The 15494-nt window shown below is 37.7% G+C and overlaps 4 protein-coding genes, 1 long non-coding RNA gene and 1 pseudogene across 6 annotated transcripts; 2 read left to right on the top strand and 4 right to left on the bottom strand.

Moving 5' to 3' along the window:
* The first annotated feature begins 47 nt into the window (after positions 1–47).
* On the top strand, positions 48–2560 carry LOC9312277 (serine/arginine-rich splicing factor RS2Z32). 2 transcript variants are annotated; one of them, XM_002877876.2, is made up of 7 exons: positions 48–153; positions 518–631; positions 1141–1180; positions 1297–1392; positions 1494–1687; positions 1776–1877; positions 2035–2560. In XM_002877876.2, exons 2-7 carry the CDS (start codon positions 525–527, stop codon positions 2348–2350), a joined length of 855 nt encoding a protein of 284 aa, XP_002877922.1. In that variant the 5' UTR covers positions 48–153; positions 518–524; the 3' UTR covers positions 2351–2560. The 2 variants fall into 2 exon arrangements, with proteins under 2 accessions (XP_002877922.1, XP_020880623.1); XM_021024964.1 differs by lacking the exon at positions 48–153 and having other exon boundaries at positions 534–631; positions 925–1180.
* A 102-nt stretch (positions 2561–2662) lies between these two features.
* On the bottom strand, positions 2663–4562 carry LOC9312276. The gene is made up of 4 exons (XM_021024966.1): positions 4267–4562; positions 3907–4082; positions 3271–3463; positions 2663–3130 (listed from the first exon to the last, which is right to left on the bottom strand). Exons 1-4 carry the CDS (start codon positions 4343–4345, stop codon positions 2901–2903), a joined length of 678 nt encoding a protein of 225 aa, XP_020880625.1. The 5' UTR covers positions 4346–4562; the 3' UTR covers positions 2663–2900.
* Positions 4563–4648: 86 nt separating this feature from the next.
* On the bottom strand, positions 4649–5848 carry LOC110228554 (annotated as a pseudogene).
* LOC9312275 (ABC transporter G family member 37) lies at positions 5813–12512 on the bottom strand. The gene is made up of 23 exons (XM_021024960.1): positions 11902–12512; positions 11696–11819; positions 11524–11609; positions 11361–11445; positions 11094–11253; positions 10935–11011; positions 10786–10839; positions 10616–10706; positions 10223–10524; positions 9852–10133; positions 9447–9760; positions 9180–9340; positions 8987–9090; positions 8726–8879; positions 8511–8639; positions 8359–8432; positions 7926–8258; positions 7552–7842; positions 7357–7440; positions 7143–7276; positions 6832–7059; positions 6321–6747; positions 5813–6223 (listed from the first exon to the last, which is right to left on the bottom strand). Exons 1-23 carry the CDS (start codon positions 12291–12293, stop codon positions 5957–5959), a joined length of 4353 nt encoding a protein of 1450 aa, XP_020880619.1. The 5' UTR covers positions 12294–12512; the 3' UTR covers positions 5813–5956.
* On the top strand, positions 11199–12074 carry LOC110228238. The gene is made up of 4 exons (XR_002331809.1): positions 11199–11288; positions 11423–11480; positions 11678–11798; positions 11982–12074. It is a non-coding gene; the product is annotated as an uncharacterized LOC110228238 (long non-coding RNA).
* A 1323-nt stretch (positions 12513–13835) lies between the features above and the next one.
* Positions 13836–14545, bottom strand: LOC9313990. Its single transcript, XM_021026796.1, has 2 exons — positions 14314–14545; positions 13836–14243 (listed from the first exon to the last, which is right to left on the bottom strand). Exons 1-2 carry the CDS (start codon positions 14450–14452, stop codon positions 13969–13971), a joined length of 414 nt encoding a protein of 137 aa, XP_020882455.1. The 5' UTR covers positions 14453–14545; the 3' UTR covers positions 13836–13968.
* Positions 14546–15494: the final 949 nt, after the last annotated feature.

Here is a 15494-nt window from a genome sequence, read left to right as displayed (position 1 = left end):
ACAACCACCAACAAATCTCAACCGTTGAATCTCGTCGGTTTCCAACATATAAGATAGGGGTTGAAGACTAATCGCAGTAATATCCGGTTCACTTGCTTCGTTTCGAAATTATTAGGGTTACTGCGAATTTGCTCTCTCCTTCTTCGTCTCCAGGTATGAAGAAGAATCTTTGTAATTGGATCTGTTTTGGTTTCGATTTTGTTGTTCTTCGCTCTCTAGATTAGGGTTTTCAATTGGTTTCTCGTTTCTTCGCCTTAGATTTTCTTTATAGGTTTCTTTCTGTATAGAGATTTACATTATGTCCTAAAGAATGTGTTATTCAATTTTGTTTCTTTGTTTTTAGATGTTTGTTCTGATGACAAATCGTAGATATTCACATGGGTTTCTTTGTATAGGTCTGAGTTAGTGTTCTAGCTCTCTGGTCTTTTCTTGTTAATATAATTTTAAGAGGATAGTTTGATTTGTGAATGGTATATATATTATATGTGCCTGATAGATCATGTTATAAATATTGCAGCTTGACAATGCCTCGCTATGATGATCGCTATGGAAACACTCGCCTCTATGTTGGTCGCTTGTCATCTAGAACTCGTGCCAGAGACCTTGAACGTCTATTTAGCAGATACGGAAGGTAAAGAGTCTTATTCTCGTCTTGGTTGACCTAATTTGATTTTTGTGTTCTTGGGGAAATAAGTGTGAGAATGTTTTGTTGATTGTTCTTTGGTGTGAATCTGGAATGATTCCTCTTTGATATTGTGCAGGGGATATATACCTTAAGTTAACATTAGAATCAAAGAGGAGGATAGTTTTTTCTTTTTTGTCTTGCTACTTATAACTTTGCATTTGTATTTTCATCCATGTGGGGAAATTCTGGATCTAGGTTTAGTGGATTTTTTTTCTTTAACTTGAATGATCTTGTTGAAGGTTTCTGGGGGTTTGCCTAACCTGGAGATGTTTGATGAATGGGTGGACTTGGTGTAATTGGTGGAAATTCTCGTCTGGTGTATAGAGGGTGCATCGGCAATTTTGTTTGTTGATTTATTGCATGTTTTTATTGGAAATGGCCTCAAATCTCAAAAATGGTGTTTGGAAGTTCCTTAAGTAATGATGGCCTTGATTTTCTGGCAACAATTTCCGCAGAGTACGTGATGTGGATATGAAGCGTGATTATGCCTTTGTTGTAAGTGTGATATACCCTTTTCTTTTATTCAAGGGTTTGATATCTCAAGTTTGTCATGCGCTCAAACATTTTTAAATACTATGCATCTATCATTGGTCCTCACATTTTGAGAACAGGAATTTAGTGATCCTCGTGATGCTGATGACGCAAGATATTACTTGGATGGACGGGATTTCGATGGAAGTCGCATCACTGTGGAGGCATCAAGAGGGGTTAGTTATTTGTGTCTCTATATTACTGATTCCTCCATTGGTTTGATGATTTGGATGACAATATTACTAATATCATACTAAAATTCTTGAATTTATCATAGGCGCCTCGTGGTTCTCGGGACAATGGTAGCAGAGGCCCTCCTCCTGGTTCTGGTCGCTGTTTTAATTGTGGTGTTGATGGTCACTGGGCCCGAGACTGCACAGCAGGAGACTGGAAGAATAAATGTTACCGCTGTGGAGAAAGAGGACACATCGAGAGAAACTGCAAGAACAGTCCTAGTCCAAAGAAGGCCAGGTACTAAATCTTTGAATCCTTGTTTTTGAACAGTTTGTTCTATCCTTTAAGCTTCTTCTCATATCTCTTTTGGATTATAATTCTCCAGGCAGGGTGGAAGCTATTCCAGGTCACCAGTCAAATCCCGCTCCCCTCGTCGCCGAAGGAGCCCAAGCCGTAGCCGTAGTTACAGTCGAGGTCGCAGTTACAGGTCAGTGATAAATTTGGACTTTAGACAACTAGTTTCCCTAGCATTGTAGAAATTATTCTTACTTTGTAGGCTATTAGTACGTTGATGACAACACTAATTTTACACGGTATTATGGGCTTATACCCTTTTGTTGACTCTTTATTTCTCTTTTCATCAGTCGATCGCGATCCCCAGTGAGAAGAGAGAAAAGCGTAGAGGACAGATCACGCAGCCCTAAGGCAATGGAGCGATCTTTGTCACCTAAAGGCAGGGACCAAAGCCTGAGCCCAGACCAAAAAGTGACAGATGCGAGCCCAAAGCGTGGATCAGAGTATGATGGTAGTCCAAAAGAGAATGGTAATGGCAGGAACTCTGTGAGTCCCATTGTTAGAGGTGATGAAAGTCCTGTTGGACTTAATGGTCAAGACAGGAGTCCCATTGATGATGAGGCTGAGCTTAACCGTCCTTCCCCTAAAGGCAGTGAGTCACCTTGATGGCACACAGGTTAAAGCTCTATGAAGCATTGTGTACTGATGGATGTTGTTTCCTTCTTTCCCTTTCTTTCTGCTTGACACTTTCCTTTTGGTTGCGTTACAATACTGGATTTACTTTCTTTGTTGACTTTTGGTTTGTTTTTCGACAACTTTCCAACTCTGTGATGTTACTTTTCATTGTTTAGTAACAACGCTTGATGAAGTACCTCACTTGTGGATCGTTTAGTAAGAAGAATAAAGCACCTCATGGTGCTTTATTATTGGCTTCTGTTATGTTTATAATTTGCAAAATATTTTGTGAAAGAAAAAAGATGAAATTAACAATCGCAGTCTAATTCTTTTAGCCTCTTTAACTGTCAAACATTTATGACAAAAGAAATAACATTGACTTTACCATTACATGAAGTAAGGTGTTGTATGTAACTTTGTATCCTTTTTCTCCTCTCTATTTCAGACCAAAACAAAAAATGCTTGTGAGGTGGATCAAGAAGCTCTGTATGTATGTACAAAAGAGGGGATTTTGAGTTACGAGGCCACACTGGCCTTAGCTTCATATGGTATTTTCAAGGCCAAGTTCGTCCTCAATTTCATCACCATCTTCAAACAGCTTGAGAAACCGGGCCTGCTCTTGTTGCCGTTTCTTCTTCCTCCAATACTTGTAACCTACCAAAAGTCCCACCGCAACTACACCTAATATGAGTACTACAATCAGTATCACAATTGCAGGATGCATTCCGCCCTTTTCTTCTTCCTTCTCAGTGCCTGATTGTTTATTTGAACCTGTAGAAAAGAAAAAGCATGCATATGATTTTCCAATCACAGAAAACATAATCAAACTGAAGCTACCAACAGAGAGACATGTGAGAGAGACTTTCTTTATAGTTGGAGGAAACAGTATTCATGTAATGAATGAACCTCACCAGCTCCGACTTGTGAGCATCCATGGCAAAGAAAAGTAGCATTAAATTCTTTCTCCTTTACGCGCTTGTAACTACCATCTGGTGTGAAATCAGAAGGACAAAGCTCCCATTCGTCAAATGTATCATATTTAAGGGGGTCGTCCTCATAGATTCCACATCTCTTGCATTTTGTTCCTTTCAGTTCGGTTAATGGCTGAAAAATATCCAAAAAACAAAACGGAACTTAAAGTTCAAAAGACAGTGATGATAATACTAACCTTCAACATAAGACAGCCAATTTGTTTGCCTGTTAATTAGATTTTTCACAAAAGAAGAAACAATTCCACCAACTATTTCGATCTAAACACCTCTTATAGCGGAGCAGTTTCAAGTGGTTTACAAAAAAAATCAAAGGCAATCCTGAGATCTCTGTAGCAGACTCAGCAATCAAAACTATATTACCACCACAATCCCAAGGAAATCAGTCAATAGCTAAGAACTAGGTTAGAGGCAGCTCTTTTTTCCTAATTGAAGATCAAATTACACAACCAAACAATATCGAAATTCTTACTAGAGCTATCCAATTATTCAACGACATAATCAAAACCATATCAGCATCAGACCAGCTACATTTAGAAAGAAAAAAATAAGACAAACCTGCCAAGATTCTTCGCCATTGAAAGAATAAGACACATTGGTTCTCTTCACATCAGGCAACACCGTCTTGTTCTCTCCTTTGCATTGGAAATAGACTGTAGGCTTAGTGGAGAACCAGTCGTGAGTGGTGAAAATCCGAATCGAATCAAGTGTAACTTCTTGTGTTAGTATTGTTCCTGTGACGATAAAAAAAAAATGAATCACTATCAATGATCATCTATTATTTATTACACGAGCAACAAAACACTTTCCCAATTCGAAACTGAAGATAAAAATCACTCATCCTCATAAAACATTGATATTCAAAAACTAAAATGAAGAAATCATAGTAACTACAAGAAGCAAGACAAATAAATTTACCAGGGAACGAGCTGAAGAAGATGAAAAAGAGTAGGAAACCGCGAAAATCCCAAGAAGCTGATGGAATTCGGATTGACATCGCGATTCCGTATCGAATCGCTCGATCGAATCCGATCAATGTATAATTAGGGTTTTCGATTGACAGGAGAATCTTTAGTCGAAAACGATGCAGATCAGGAGGCACTGTTGGATCTCATCGAGCTATTGGCTATGGCGTTGGAGAAATGCGTACCGCCTTCGTATAGGAGGAAAGGAAGAAAGGAACAAACCGAGCCTCTTGTGTTGACCGCTTTGGTTTTCTGATTTATATTAATTTACATGTCAACTATATTAGAAAGTTTTTATTCCAAAAAAAAAAAAAAGTTTTTATTTAATTTGCCAAACAGAAAGAAGTAATTATTAAAACAAAAAAAAATTAGTATATTAAATTTTTACAGATAAGAATTAAGAACATTATGATTTTATAAAGATAATGATTTTACAAATACTATATTACCCAATCATATTTCTAAATTATTCATTTATGTAACTTAATTTATTTGTACAAATTGAAAAAATGAAGGTTTACTTATCTTTTTTTTCCTTCTAAAAACTTTCATTAGACAATTGGTATCACAACAAGTACAAGACCATTACAAAACTTCATAAAACAATTTATTACATAAGCAAAACTATGTGTCATATATTGAAGATGACGAAAGTGAAAAAGTCAATTTGACGATGCTTCCTTTCGATAAGCCTTACTTGATAACATAGTAAACATGTTATGTTCCTTCTTCATAAGCCATCCTACTCGAATGTGATATGTATGATGTATTGGCATTCTTTGTTTGAAACTCCACATAACATGTAGAAAACCCGTTGTTCCTAGAATAAGTTTTGAAATCCCGACAATCCGATACCAATTAGTCCGTATCGGTGTCATAGTGCACATTAGAAAGTTTGGCTTGGTACTAGTGTAATCCCATCTTATTATACATCTCAAACCAAATACGTCGTTGAAGAGTTTCACGACAAATGTCTCCGATGTGATTCCGGGATTCCATATTCCAAAAAAACACCGTGAATGAACCACATCATCATCGCACGGACAATTACGCCTCTGAAGAGAAAAGAAAACCCTGAGAGCGGAGAACCGAAGTGGCATCGGCTATCAATGTGGAGACCCAAAATTGAGACAAACCCAACCATGGATTTGTTAACAAAGGCATCATCATGTCCAGATCGCCATGTTCTAATCTACACTACCAGACAAACCCATCACCGAAAAATCATCTATTACTTTGCCACATGAAACCATTTCATCTGCGAGAAGAAGCCAAGCAATAGCAATTGGTGATTTGGTGATGATCGCACAAGTAAACACGTCTCTGATTGAGATAAAATAAAGGTTTACTATTATCTATATAATTTATGCATGAATCTTCATTTTAGTTCGTTACTTATCACTCAAGTTAACTATTTCTGACTATTCTTGAGATGCAAAACGTTAATTTTGATTACTGATTGTATGTCGATTTAATTGAGATTTGATTATTTGACTTGCATAGACAATAACTTTGTTTACTTTCCTCAAAATCATATACATACATAACCAAAAAGAAAAGTAATATGTTTATTTTCACAAAAAAAAAAAGAAAGAAGAAGCATTATTTGTTTATTCTAAAAAGATGAAGACTAATTGGCATGATCATCTTCGTTGGAAGTTGAGTTTGCCCACGAAGAATGCAAACATAGAAGCTAACGCAATGGGAAAAGCGATTTGAACAACCGCCGTAACCGCCAAACGGTCATGATGAAATCCAAAATAGTCTTTCAAGAATCTTGCAACCGTCGTGGATTCTCCAAAGACATTGATCTTTTCGTCAATATCACCGTATTGGGACGAGAAAAATCCGTTCAGTGTCCAAGACGTTGGTGTTAGATAATATAACCAAATCCACCACCCTGGAACTTGCTGCAATTTTCATACACCAAAAAGGAAACATTACAAAACATTTCCTTCTTAGTATTAGATATTCTTGTTTAATAAACTAGAGGATCGGTGATCTTACCGTTTGGGGGATCAAAAACCCGGAAAAAAGGTTGAAATTAACATAGAAGAGCGATTGAAGAATCGCGGCAACCATGAAGTTTGGCGTGATGGAGACGAGGAACATCGCAAGGTAGTTAAAAGTGAGAAGTGAGCAAAACATAGAGTAGAGTGACCAGAAGACTTTGTAGGTTGAAGGATAGAAACCGATCATTGGATATGTTATGATCACAAACTCGGCGGCTTGTATGAATATATAAGGTATCTCAGTCACCACTTGACCCAATGCGTAAGCAGTCGCTGAGTACATTCCTGCGAATCTTTCGCGGTACATAACATTTCGCTCTGTTTCTATATATTGAATAGCTGATGAACAATTGTTTATCCCTAAGAAGAGCACCAAACCATAGATCGCTCCAAACACAGTGAACATACCCTGTTGAGTATCTCTACAAACGAGAAAACACAAATCAAAATGTTAGCAATCTCACATATCAATCAATCTACTCATTCGAATCTCACTCTCCACTTACATATTCTGGCCTTGTTTCCAGAAAAGTGAGCCGAAGATCAAAGAAGAGACTAATGTGTGAATCATACGCATTAGGTTATAAGAAGGGCTTCTCCAATAAGACAAGTTCATTTTCCATAGAATAGATCTGAATTGTCCCCACCAACTTTGTGCAAAAGTTCTCTTAAACTGTATATCACTTGATCCTGAATCTGGTTGGCTCAACTGTTTCACAAGCTCTGCGTTTCTCCTATAACAATCACACATGTTTCATTTAAATTCTTACAACTATAACAGTTTTGTATGCGTATATAGATTTAAAGGGTTACTCACTTGTAAAGAGCAGAGTCATGGTAGATTTTAGCAAAATCGACGCCAAGTTCAACTTCTACAGATTGTGAACTAACATCAAGCATCCATGTTGCTGGATTATGGTTGTCTTTTATTTTAGGAATTTCAGGAACACTCTGGTTATTCAATCCAAAGAAGTTAACATATGTTTGGTAAAAACAATCATAGATTAAAAGAAAATTTGAAACAAATTTACCTCAAAATACTCAATAATATGACGTGAATGTTGACCCAATGGTCCTGTGTAAATCATGCGACCACCTCTTTTAAGAAGCACCAACTGAAATTTCAAGTTTAAATTTTCTTCTATGTTAATAATTTTGGACCTGGTTTAAAAGTTTTGGGGTCAAAACGGAAATGTATTAATTTGTTGAGATGATTTTGCAATTACCTCGTCGAAGGCTTCAAAAATGTCGATACTAGGCTGATGAATAGTGCAGACGATGGTTCGTCCAGTATCAGCAACGTTCTTCACAGCTCTCATAACAATGGCGGCTGCTCTTGCGTCTAGCCCCGTCGTTGGCTCGTCCATGAATATAATCGACGGATTCGCCACCAATTCCACCGCAATCGTCAATCTCTTCCTCTGCTCCGTCGATAATCCACTCACTCCGGTGACTCCCACCAATGAATCTTTGATTTCATCTAATTCGATCGTCTCAAGCACTTGCTTCACAAATTTCTGTTCAGATTTCAACGATATGTTTCTTAACTTTTGATTTTGAGTCGATTTGATGGAAGAGAAGAGAGAATTAAGAGGTTTACGGTTTTGGTTGCGGAATCGATCTCAGGAGCTAGACGAAGCCAAGCGGAGTAGATTACGGATTCTTCGACGGTGATGTTTGGTGAGTGAATATCTGTTTGTTCACAGTACCCTGAGACTCTAGCGAATGTTTCTTGGATTTTAGGGAAGCCACTGATTCTGATGTCTCCTTCGATGTATCCGCTGGTTTTTCTTCCGGCTAAAACGTCGAGGAGAGTTGTTTTTCCGGCTCCACTCACTCCCATTAATGCCGTTAGAATTCCGGGACGGAAAGCTCCTGTGATATCTGAGAGAAGTTGTAGTTTCTTCTGATCATATCCTTGGTCTCTCATCTCCTGAGATTATTTATCATCATTGGAATATCAAAGATAAGCGAGAGAGCAATGGAGAAAATCTTGTGATATGGTTTATAGTTTTGAGTTATGATAGTTTTACCACGGGCATGTCAACGAAATACTTCAAGTCTTGAAATGTTACAGTGAGAGGCTTGAATGGTAAGACCATATTGCCTGTGGTCAGGAGAAAGTATTATTGGGAGAAAAAATTTTGAATGGAAGAAGTAGGAAGAGAGTCAACAAATTTTCCACCTTCTTCTTCCGTCTTTACAGGGGAATCTGTGGTCTTTTTCTTGACAGAAGAGTCGTCTGTTGAATTTTCTGTTCCTTGCAGCTCTGAGAGTTTGTCTTGCGAAATCATGGCTCGAGATGATGTGGGTGCTGTCATTTGGTAAAGGCTGTTTAAGTATGTGGCCATTGTGTTTTGAAAGAATATACATTTACTTAGTAGATGATGATGGACTTACATTTCAAGAACGTTAGAGCCAGAGTGAAAATGATGTTGAAGAGCACAGTGAAACCCAACAAGGCATACAATGATACCCAGTACATGTAACCATCGTAGTCCATTCCACGGGTTTGGAGTATGGTTCGTCCTAAGGTAACATTATTGGGTTGCATCTGCATGTGCAACCAGAAAGATACTGATTAGTATTGAAGAGTATACCAAACGAAGAAGCTTGGGTGATTAAGAGAGAAAAGGAAGGTAAGAAACTACGAGAGATCACCTGATTCCACCTTGGAGCAAGAAACTCGTTTACCGATAGCCCAATCTCACCGTAACTCAAAGGATTTACCCAGAAACCCCACTTAAGCCATGCTGGCATAGAAGCTGCAGCAAAGACAGAACCTTTTAGAGTCATGCTTGAATAGTACAACTTGTGAGGTAAGATTTAGCACAGGATTGGGGCAAAATCGTACGTGGTGGAATGACGAAACCGGCAAAGACAAATGTGAATAATATACCAAAACTGCCAGCGGTGATTGAAGCAACTACTGTCTGGAAGATTGCAGCTAGACACCGGAACATGGATATCGAGGTGAAGTGGACAGCAAAGAGTAGAATGAACTGCTTGAAAAACCTGGAGCATTAAACTTCATCATTTTCCTGTTGACTGAGCATTCCCAGACTTGAATGTGAACCTTTTTCTAGGGTTAAAGTACCAAGCAACAGAGGGGAAAGCTCACCTGGATGCTTCAGGGGTGTATCCAATGACATAGTATGTGAGGCCGGTCCAAACGAGAGATTCAAAGAACGAGAGAGGGACCTTTAACACTGTTGCAGGGATTGCATACGCCCATGCAGGATAGAAACACAACTGCTTCTGCTTGTAAAACACGGCTAGGCGTTGAGCCGTCATAGACAACTCTGGGAATCCGTCAACAAGAAGTATAATGAGGGCGAAAAAGAGGGCACTCATGTAAGAATTTCCATGAATGATATCAATACCCATCCGTGTTCGGATATACACAGTCATAGTGATAAATGCGGCCATAACAAGCTGCGAACATAAAGGTAGAAAGCTCAGGAATACTGTTGGAATCTAAAGTAGACAAGGAGAGAAATCTGTGGAATGGAAACTCTTAATGTACCTGAGATGTCTTGAAAATATAGACGAAATAGTTTCTCTTCATGAGAAGATATTCTCTTGATATGCATGCTATGAACAGCTCCCAGTTTGGAAGAGAATACACACTGAAGGACAAAGCATCCTTATGGCTTTTGGATCTATCATATGGCTTTGACAGAGTGTGTTCCATCTTTTTTCCAATACTCAACTCCTTGAACTTCTTTGACAACATATCTACCGAGACAAAACTATAAGGTAAATCCTCGTGCCGCCAGTATTGTGCTTGGTCTTTTTTGGATATAACCTTCAAAGCAGAACAAGAGAGGATGAACAACTCATGACTTCAAAAGCACAAAAATTTCATTTTAGGGAACAAAGCTTTGGTTTTCTTACCTCCTGGAGAAAGTCTGCGACACCTTTCCTTTCAGGGCATCGGAATCCACAATCCTCAAAGAAGTTGAGGACCTCACCGCGTGGACCATGATACATGATTCTTCCTTTGGCCATCAGCATTATGTCATCAAAGAGGTCAAAGGACTCTGGGGCGGGTTGAAGAAGCGAAACAAGCACAGTAGCGCTTGATATGTGAGCAAACTGCTGAAGAGATTTGACAATCTGAAAAGCTGTGGAACTGTCTAAGCCATTTGTTATTTCATCCATAAACAGAGCCTTTGTCGGGCCAACAATCATCTCAGCTGCAAACATTCAGAGATTCAAGTACTACTTTAGAAAAAGAACATGTCAGCAAAAGATGAGAATTTGGAAGGTTCCGAGCTATGAACTAACCTGTGGTAAGACGCTTCTTTTGACCTCCTGATATACCTCTCCTCATCACATCTCCAATCAATGTTTCTGCACAAATATCAAGTCCGAGAATCTGCAAATGCAGAAGAAGACATAAGAGCCAAACAAAAAGGGCCAGATTATCAGCCAGGTTATCAAAGAGACTATATTACCTTCAAGATGTAATCTGTTTGCAGATTTCTTTGGAGTCCTTCAACAGAAATTGCCTATAGGAAAACAAAAAGTCTCTAATCAACCACCTGAGTTTAAAGATTAGATTTAGAATAAGCTTCAGGGATCAGAGAGTGTCAGAAGAATGTACTTTCATGTAAGCATCCACTTCTGTGTCAGGAATGATTCCTTTTTCCTTTTCTCTTTTACTGACTTCCATCATTATATCTGTTTCCGCAGGAAAAGAAAGAATCAAGAATACATACATTTCAATGCACTCGAAGGAACATTGATTGGTTGATAAAACTACCTGTTCGGCTACCAACTCCCTGACAACGAGCTGAGAAATCAACTGTCTCTCTCACTGTCATCTCTGCAATGTGCAGATCATATTGACTTATGTACGCCGAAGTTTTCTGAGGAACAAACTCGTCCAGTCTGTGTCCATTGTAAGATATTTCACCTGAACACTGTGGAAACAAAAAGGGAAAAGACCAGAAAAAAGGTATGCACTTCACACATCTGTAGCCAAAAAATATTATCCAGAAAAAATGATGAATTGATTCATCATTAGAACCTTTAGATTGTTTTCTAAATTTCCAGACAAGGCCTTTAACAAAGTTGTTTTTCCACATCCAGGAGGACCAAGCAACAGTGTTAACCTGCAACAGCAAGAAGAATAAACACACACTTGAAGGTATAAAACTTTGATCAAGACTAGTTAGGAGACAACTACTAACCTTCCCGGCTTTATAACGCCATTAACATCATTAATAATGTTTATCTTCGCTTCGTGTGTTTTTGCACCAGTGAGCTTCACCAGTTCCTGGAGAAATAGAAACACAATAGAATTCAATTTAGGATCAAGACAATAACAACTTTGCGATTTTGCAGAAATTGTTGAGTACCCACAGATAAAACGCGCTTAGCAGTGTTCCACAGTGTTGGAAGTGCCTTCCCTTCAACAATCTCGCACTCGGCCTCCACTTTTAAACTCTCGTACCTCACTTCTATGGTCGGTAACTCCATCCCGACTCTGCACAACACAGTTTCAACTTTCTAGAATCAGAAAATCACAAATAGGAAAAGCTTTTCCCTAGAGATTTTGTTTTACTTACCTGTCTATTCTTTTCCTGATTTTCTTGAGCAATTTGAGATTATCATTCTCAATGTGTTTGATGAGTTTCTCAATCATCAGATGACGTTCCATGGCTCCAAGCTTTGTGACATCAACGACCCTTCTTCCTTTCTCGGACATGGACTCATCGCCATCATCAAGGAGAGTCGATCTCATTCGTTTGACAGTTGGTAATCTCTCAATCTCAGCCCATTGCAGAGCATACTCTGCATCATGATCAATAACATCACCATCATTTTCAAGTTCATATCTTGAAGAGCTGCTTCTGAAACTCGAAGTGTGTCTCCGGAACGATGATCTGATGCTTCTTCCAATCTCTGCAAGCTCCACTCTCAACGACTCAATCTCGTCTGCTCCAACCATATGAGCCATGGCTTGGCTTTTTTTTTTAATTTGACCTCTCTGAAATCAGAAATTTAAAGTCTAAATGAGAGATAAGCTCAATGCATTTTGACTTACGTATATTTATATTATGGGCTAATCAAATTGACACAATTCAATGATGTAAGGGAATACATCAGCTTTTGTTCTGAGTTCTTGAAATTCTTTGCGGATTCTAAGGTCATTGTATGGTATAAATTAATAATTAACACATGCTATCAACTATTAAAAAGAAAACAAATTTTAGTTTATGTGTAATCAGAGAAAACGTTGAAATACTCAAAGTTGAAAGCTGTAAGATCGTGGAGGATATGAATATCAGTTTTATATTCATGATGTCTCGGAAATGGTTCTGGGTCATGTCTTCTTGATTGCTTGATGCCTTTTTCTTACTAAATTATTTGTTATGTATGTTTCACAATTTAGATTATCTTTTAAAATTTTTCAGGTATAATAACAAATGTTTATATTGGACATTTCCCAACCAACAGCCGCAGCATGAATGATGAAACCCACCAATTTTACCCCACTAGACGAAAGATGAAAAACTTGGAAACTATAACAATTTTACATTACGTTTTCTTAGGACAAACTAAATCTATCGTTATGAAGTCATTCATAGAATTGTCATGTTTTAACGTGGGGAAGTTAGTACATAAAGAAGAAGACACCTCCATTTGATGCATTCATCTAATTTCTTATAGTCAACAATTCAATACGCATTTTTATCTATTTTCAAGAGTCAAAAATTACATGTAAATCACTCTTACTAACATCACAAAATATGGATAATTTTTTTATAGAAAAAAAAATTGTTTTCTATTCTCTTAGCAACGACTGTGAGGAGGATGAAAGCAATGACATAGTAATGATGTTGAAAGAATCAGCATGACACAGGCCTCCCTCAGCTAAACCTCCAACTTCGCCGATTTGTATTGTCCCTTTTTTTACTTTATTGAATTCATTAATGTCTCCATCATGTTCTGTACGGCAATGTCAACGCTCTTTTTTCTCTCCGGAATCAATACATTGACATTAAACTTACGATTGAAGTTGAACTAGATCGCGAGCATTATTATTAAAGTCGAATTATTAAGTTGGTTAACGTCTAAGAAAGGCAATTTTTGTTTATACAGGAAATCGCGGCGGGCAGTATTGTTAGGCCATGAATGAATAAATATTTGTCTTAAATAACATCTAAAGAGGCTACTGTTTTCGCTAATTTCTTTTTTTTTTTTTTTTTTTTTTTTGGTTTAATGTTAAAATTTATACCAATGAAAAAAGGTTTACATTGTACAATGAAAACCCCAAAAACACACCAAGCTCTTAGAAAGAGAGACTAATGGAACAACATACCACAAACATATGAGCTATGCCACACCTATAATGGGCTAATAATTACATCCAAAGTAAAAACCAAGGAGAGAAATTGTGCTTGAAGGATCCTCCGGCGAGAAGGAGATAAGACGGTTACGAATTGTGCGATCAACAAGAGATTTCTTGAAAGAATAATGCATAACTTCGGGCATGTTCTATATGAAAGGAAGCATAATAATGGCTTGTTGTTTGCTTGAGTCTAGAAAATGTGATCTTATTTGGAAAAAGTTGTAACGCATGTAAACTGTAGAAACAACACTTTCAGAATTCTGATCTAAATAAATGATTATTACTTGACAGGAGCAAGAATGGTGTAGAGAAGGAGGAATGAGACAATGACGATGGCTCCGACAAGTGTGAACCTTGGACTTGTCCAGAGCATTAGATTGGATCTCTCTGTTCTTTTTATGGGATCGACTTCTTCCGACAAGTCAAACTCCGATCTCGGAGGATTCCAAGTCACGTACTTGTCGACGTTGAATTGCGAGAACAATGACTTCTTGCTCTGCTTCTTGAAATTCTTCCACGCCTTGTCCCAATCCGTCGACGATTTATCACCACCACCTGACATAAAGAAATTGAACCGATTTTAACCGATTCCAATCCAATTTAATCTATTACTTGAATCTCTCACCGTTGGACTCGTTTCCGTTTCGGGGAGGTTCGTTTTTGGAACAACGGAATCTAGAAGAAGAAGAAGAAGATGAGAATCTAGGGATTATTCGGATGAGATTGGAAGATTTTAAGCCGGAGATTCGAACAGAAATGTCCATTTTCCGATTACGGTACGGACAAAATAAGAAAAAAGTATCTGAGTGTTTGTGTTCTTCTTCTTCTTCTTCGATTCTCCGCCGGACAATGTTCCTTAGCCATTTTCAATCTCTTCTTACGCCTTCGTTAGCGACACGTGGCTATCAACGGGACCCATTTTTTTTATTATGAATCCGAACCGGACTGGTTATTAAACGGTTCAAATCGGGTTTGGGCAATACCCTATCCTAGACTAGGCATCTCCAGCTTAACCGGCACTAAGTAACTCTTTGCTAATTTTAATGGCTTTCATTATCCAAACCTCAGCTATAATAAACTTTGCTAATAAAAATTTCAGGGTTTATCTCTCCGGAGAGGAGGCTTTGGGACAGCGTTGATGATTTGGTTTGAGAAGATGACATCTTTCGGTATTGAGCCTAATGCTATGCTACAACATTTACATTATTATATTTTATCTTTGATTTCATTTCCAGACAAAAAGGGAAAATAAAATCTGGAAAACAAGTGAAAGTGTGACACTATCAATATATCAATAAATCCCATTTAGCAAATGATGGTATCTTCAAGAGTGGTTACTTCATAGTTAAGAACAAGTTGAAGATCCATACTGGAGCCTCACTGCACAGTCTCTAGTTGCATTTTCCTTTGGCTTTTAGTAATGGCCTTATCTTCTCACTAGACCCACTCTCTTATTCCTTCTCTTTAATCTCCACCGTCCATCCAATTTGGACGGACCAGATCTCTTATCACACTTACCATTCACTTTATTAAAAAAAAAACTATCCAACAGAAACTTAAATTAATCTGAGTAACTCTTCTTTGTCAAAAAAAAAAAGAAAAAGTGCATTTGAAATTTCAAAGTTTTCAGTATGAACTTTTATTAATATGTTTTCCAGTTCATTAATAAACATATCATTTATATTTGTGTTATCTGTGTTTATATACATTTGAAAATGTGATATTAGCTAAAAAAATAAAATAAATAATACCCTGGCTACACTTCATAAATCAAACAATAATATCAATGTTATTTTATGTAACAGA

The sequence above is a fragment of the Arabidopsis lyrata genome, assembly GCF_000004255.2.
Source record: "Arabidopsis lyrata subsp. lyrata unplaced genomic scaffold ARALYscaffold_5, whole genome shotgun sequence".
NCBI lineage: Eukaryota > Viridiplantae > Streptophyta > Magnoliopsida > Brassicales > Brassicaceae > Arabidopsis > Arabidopsis lyrata.
This window is presented reverse-complemented; position numbering and strand designations above follow the sequence as displayed.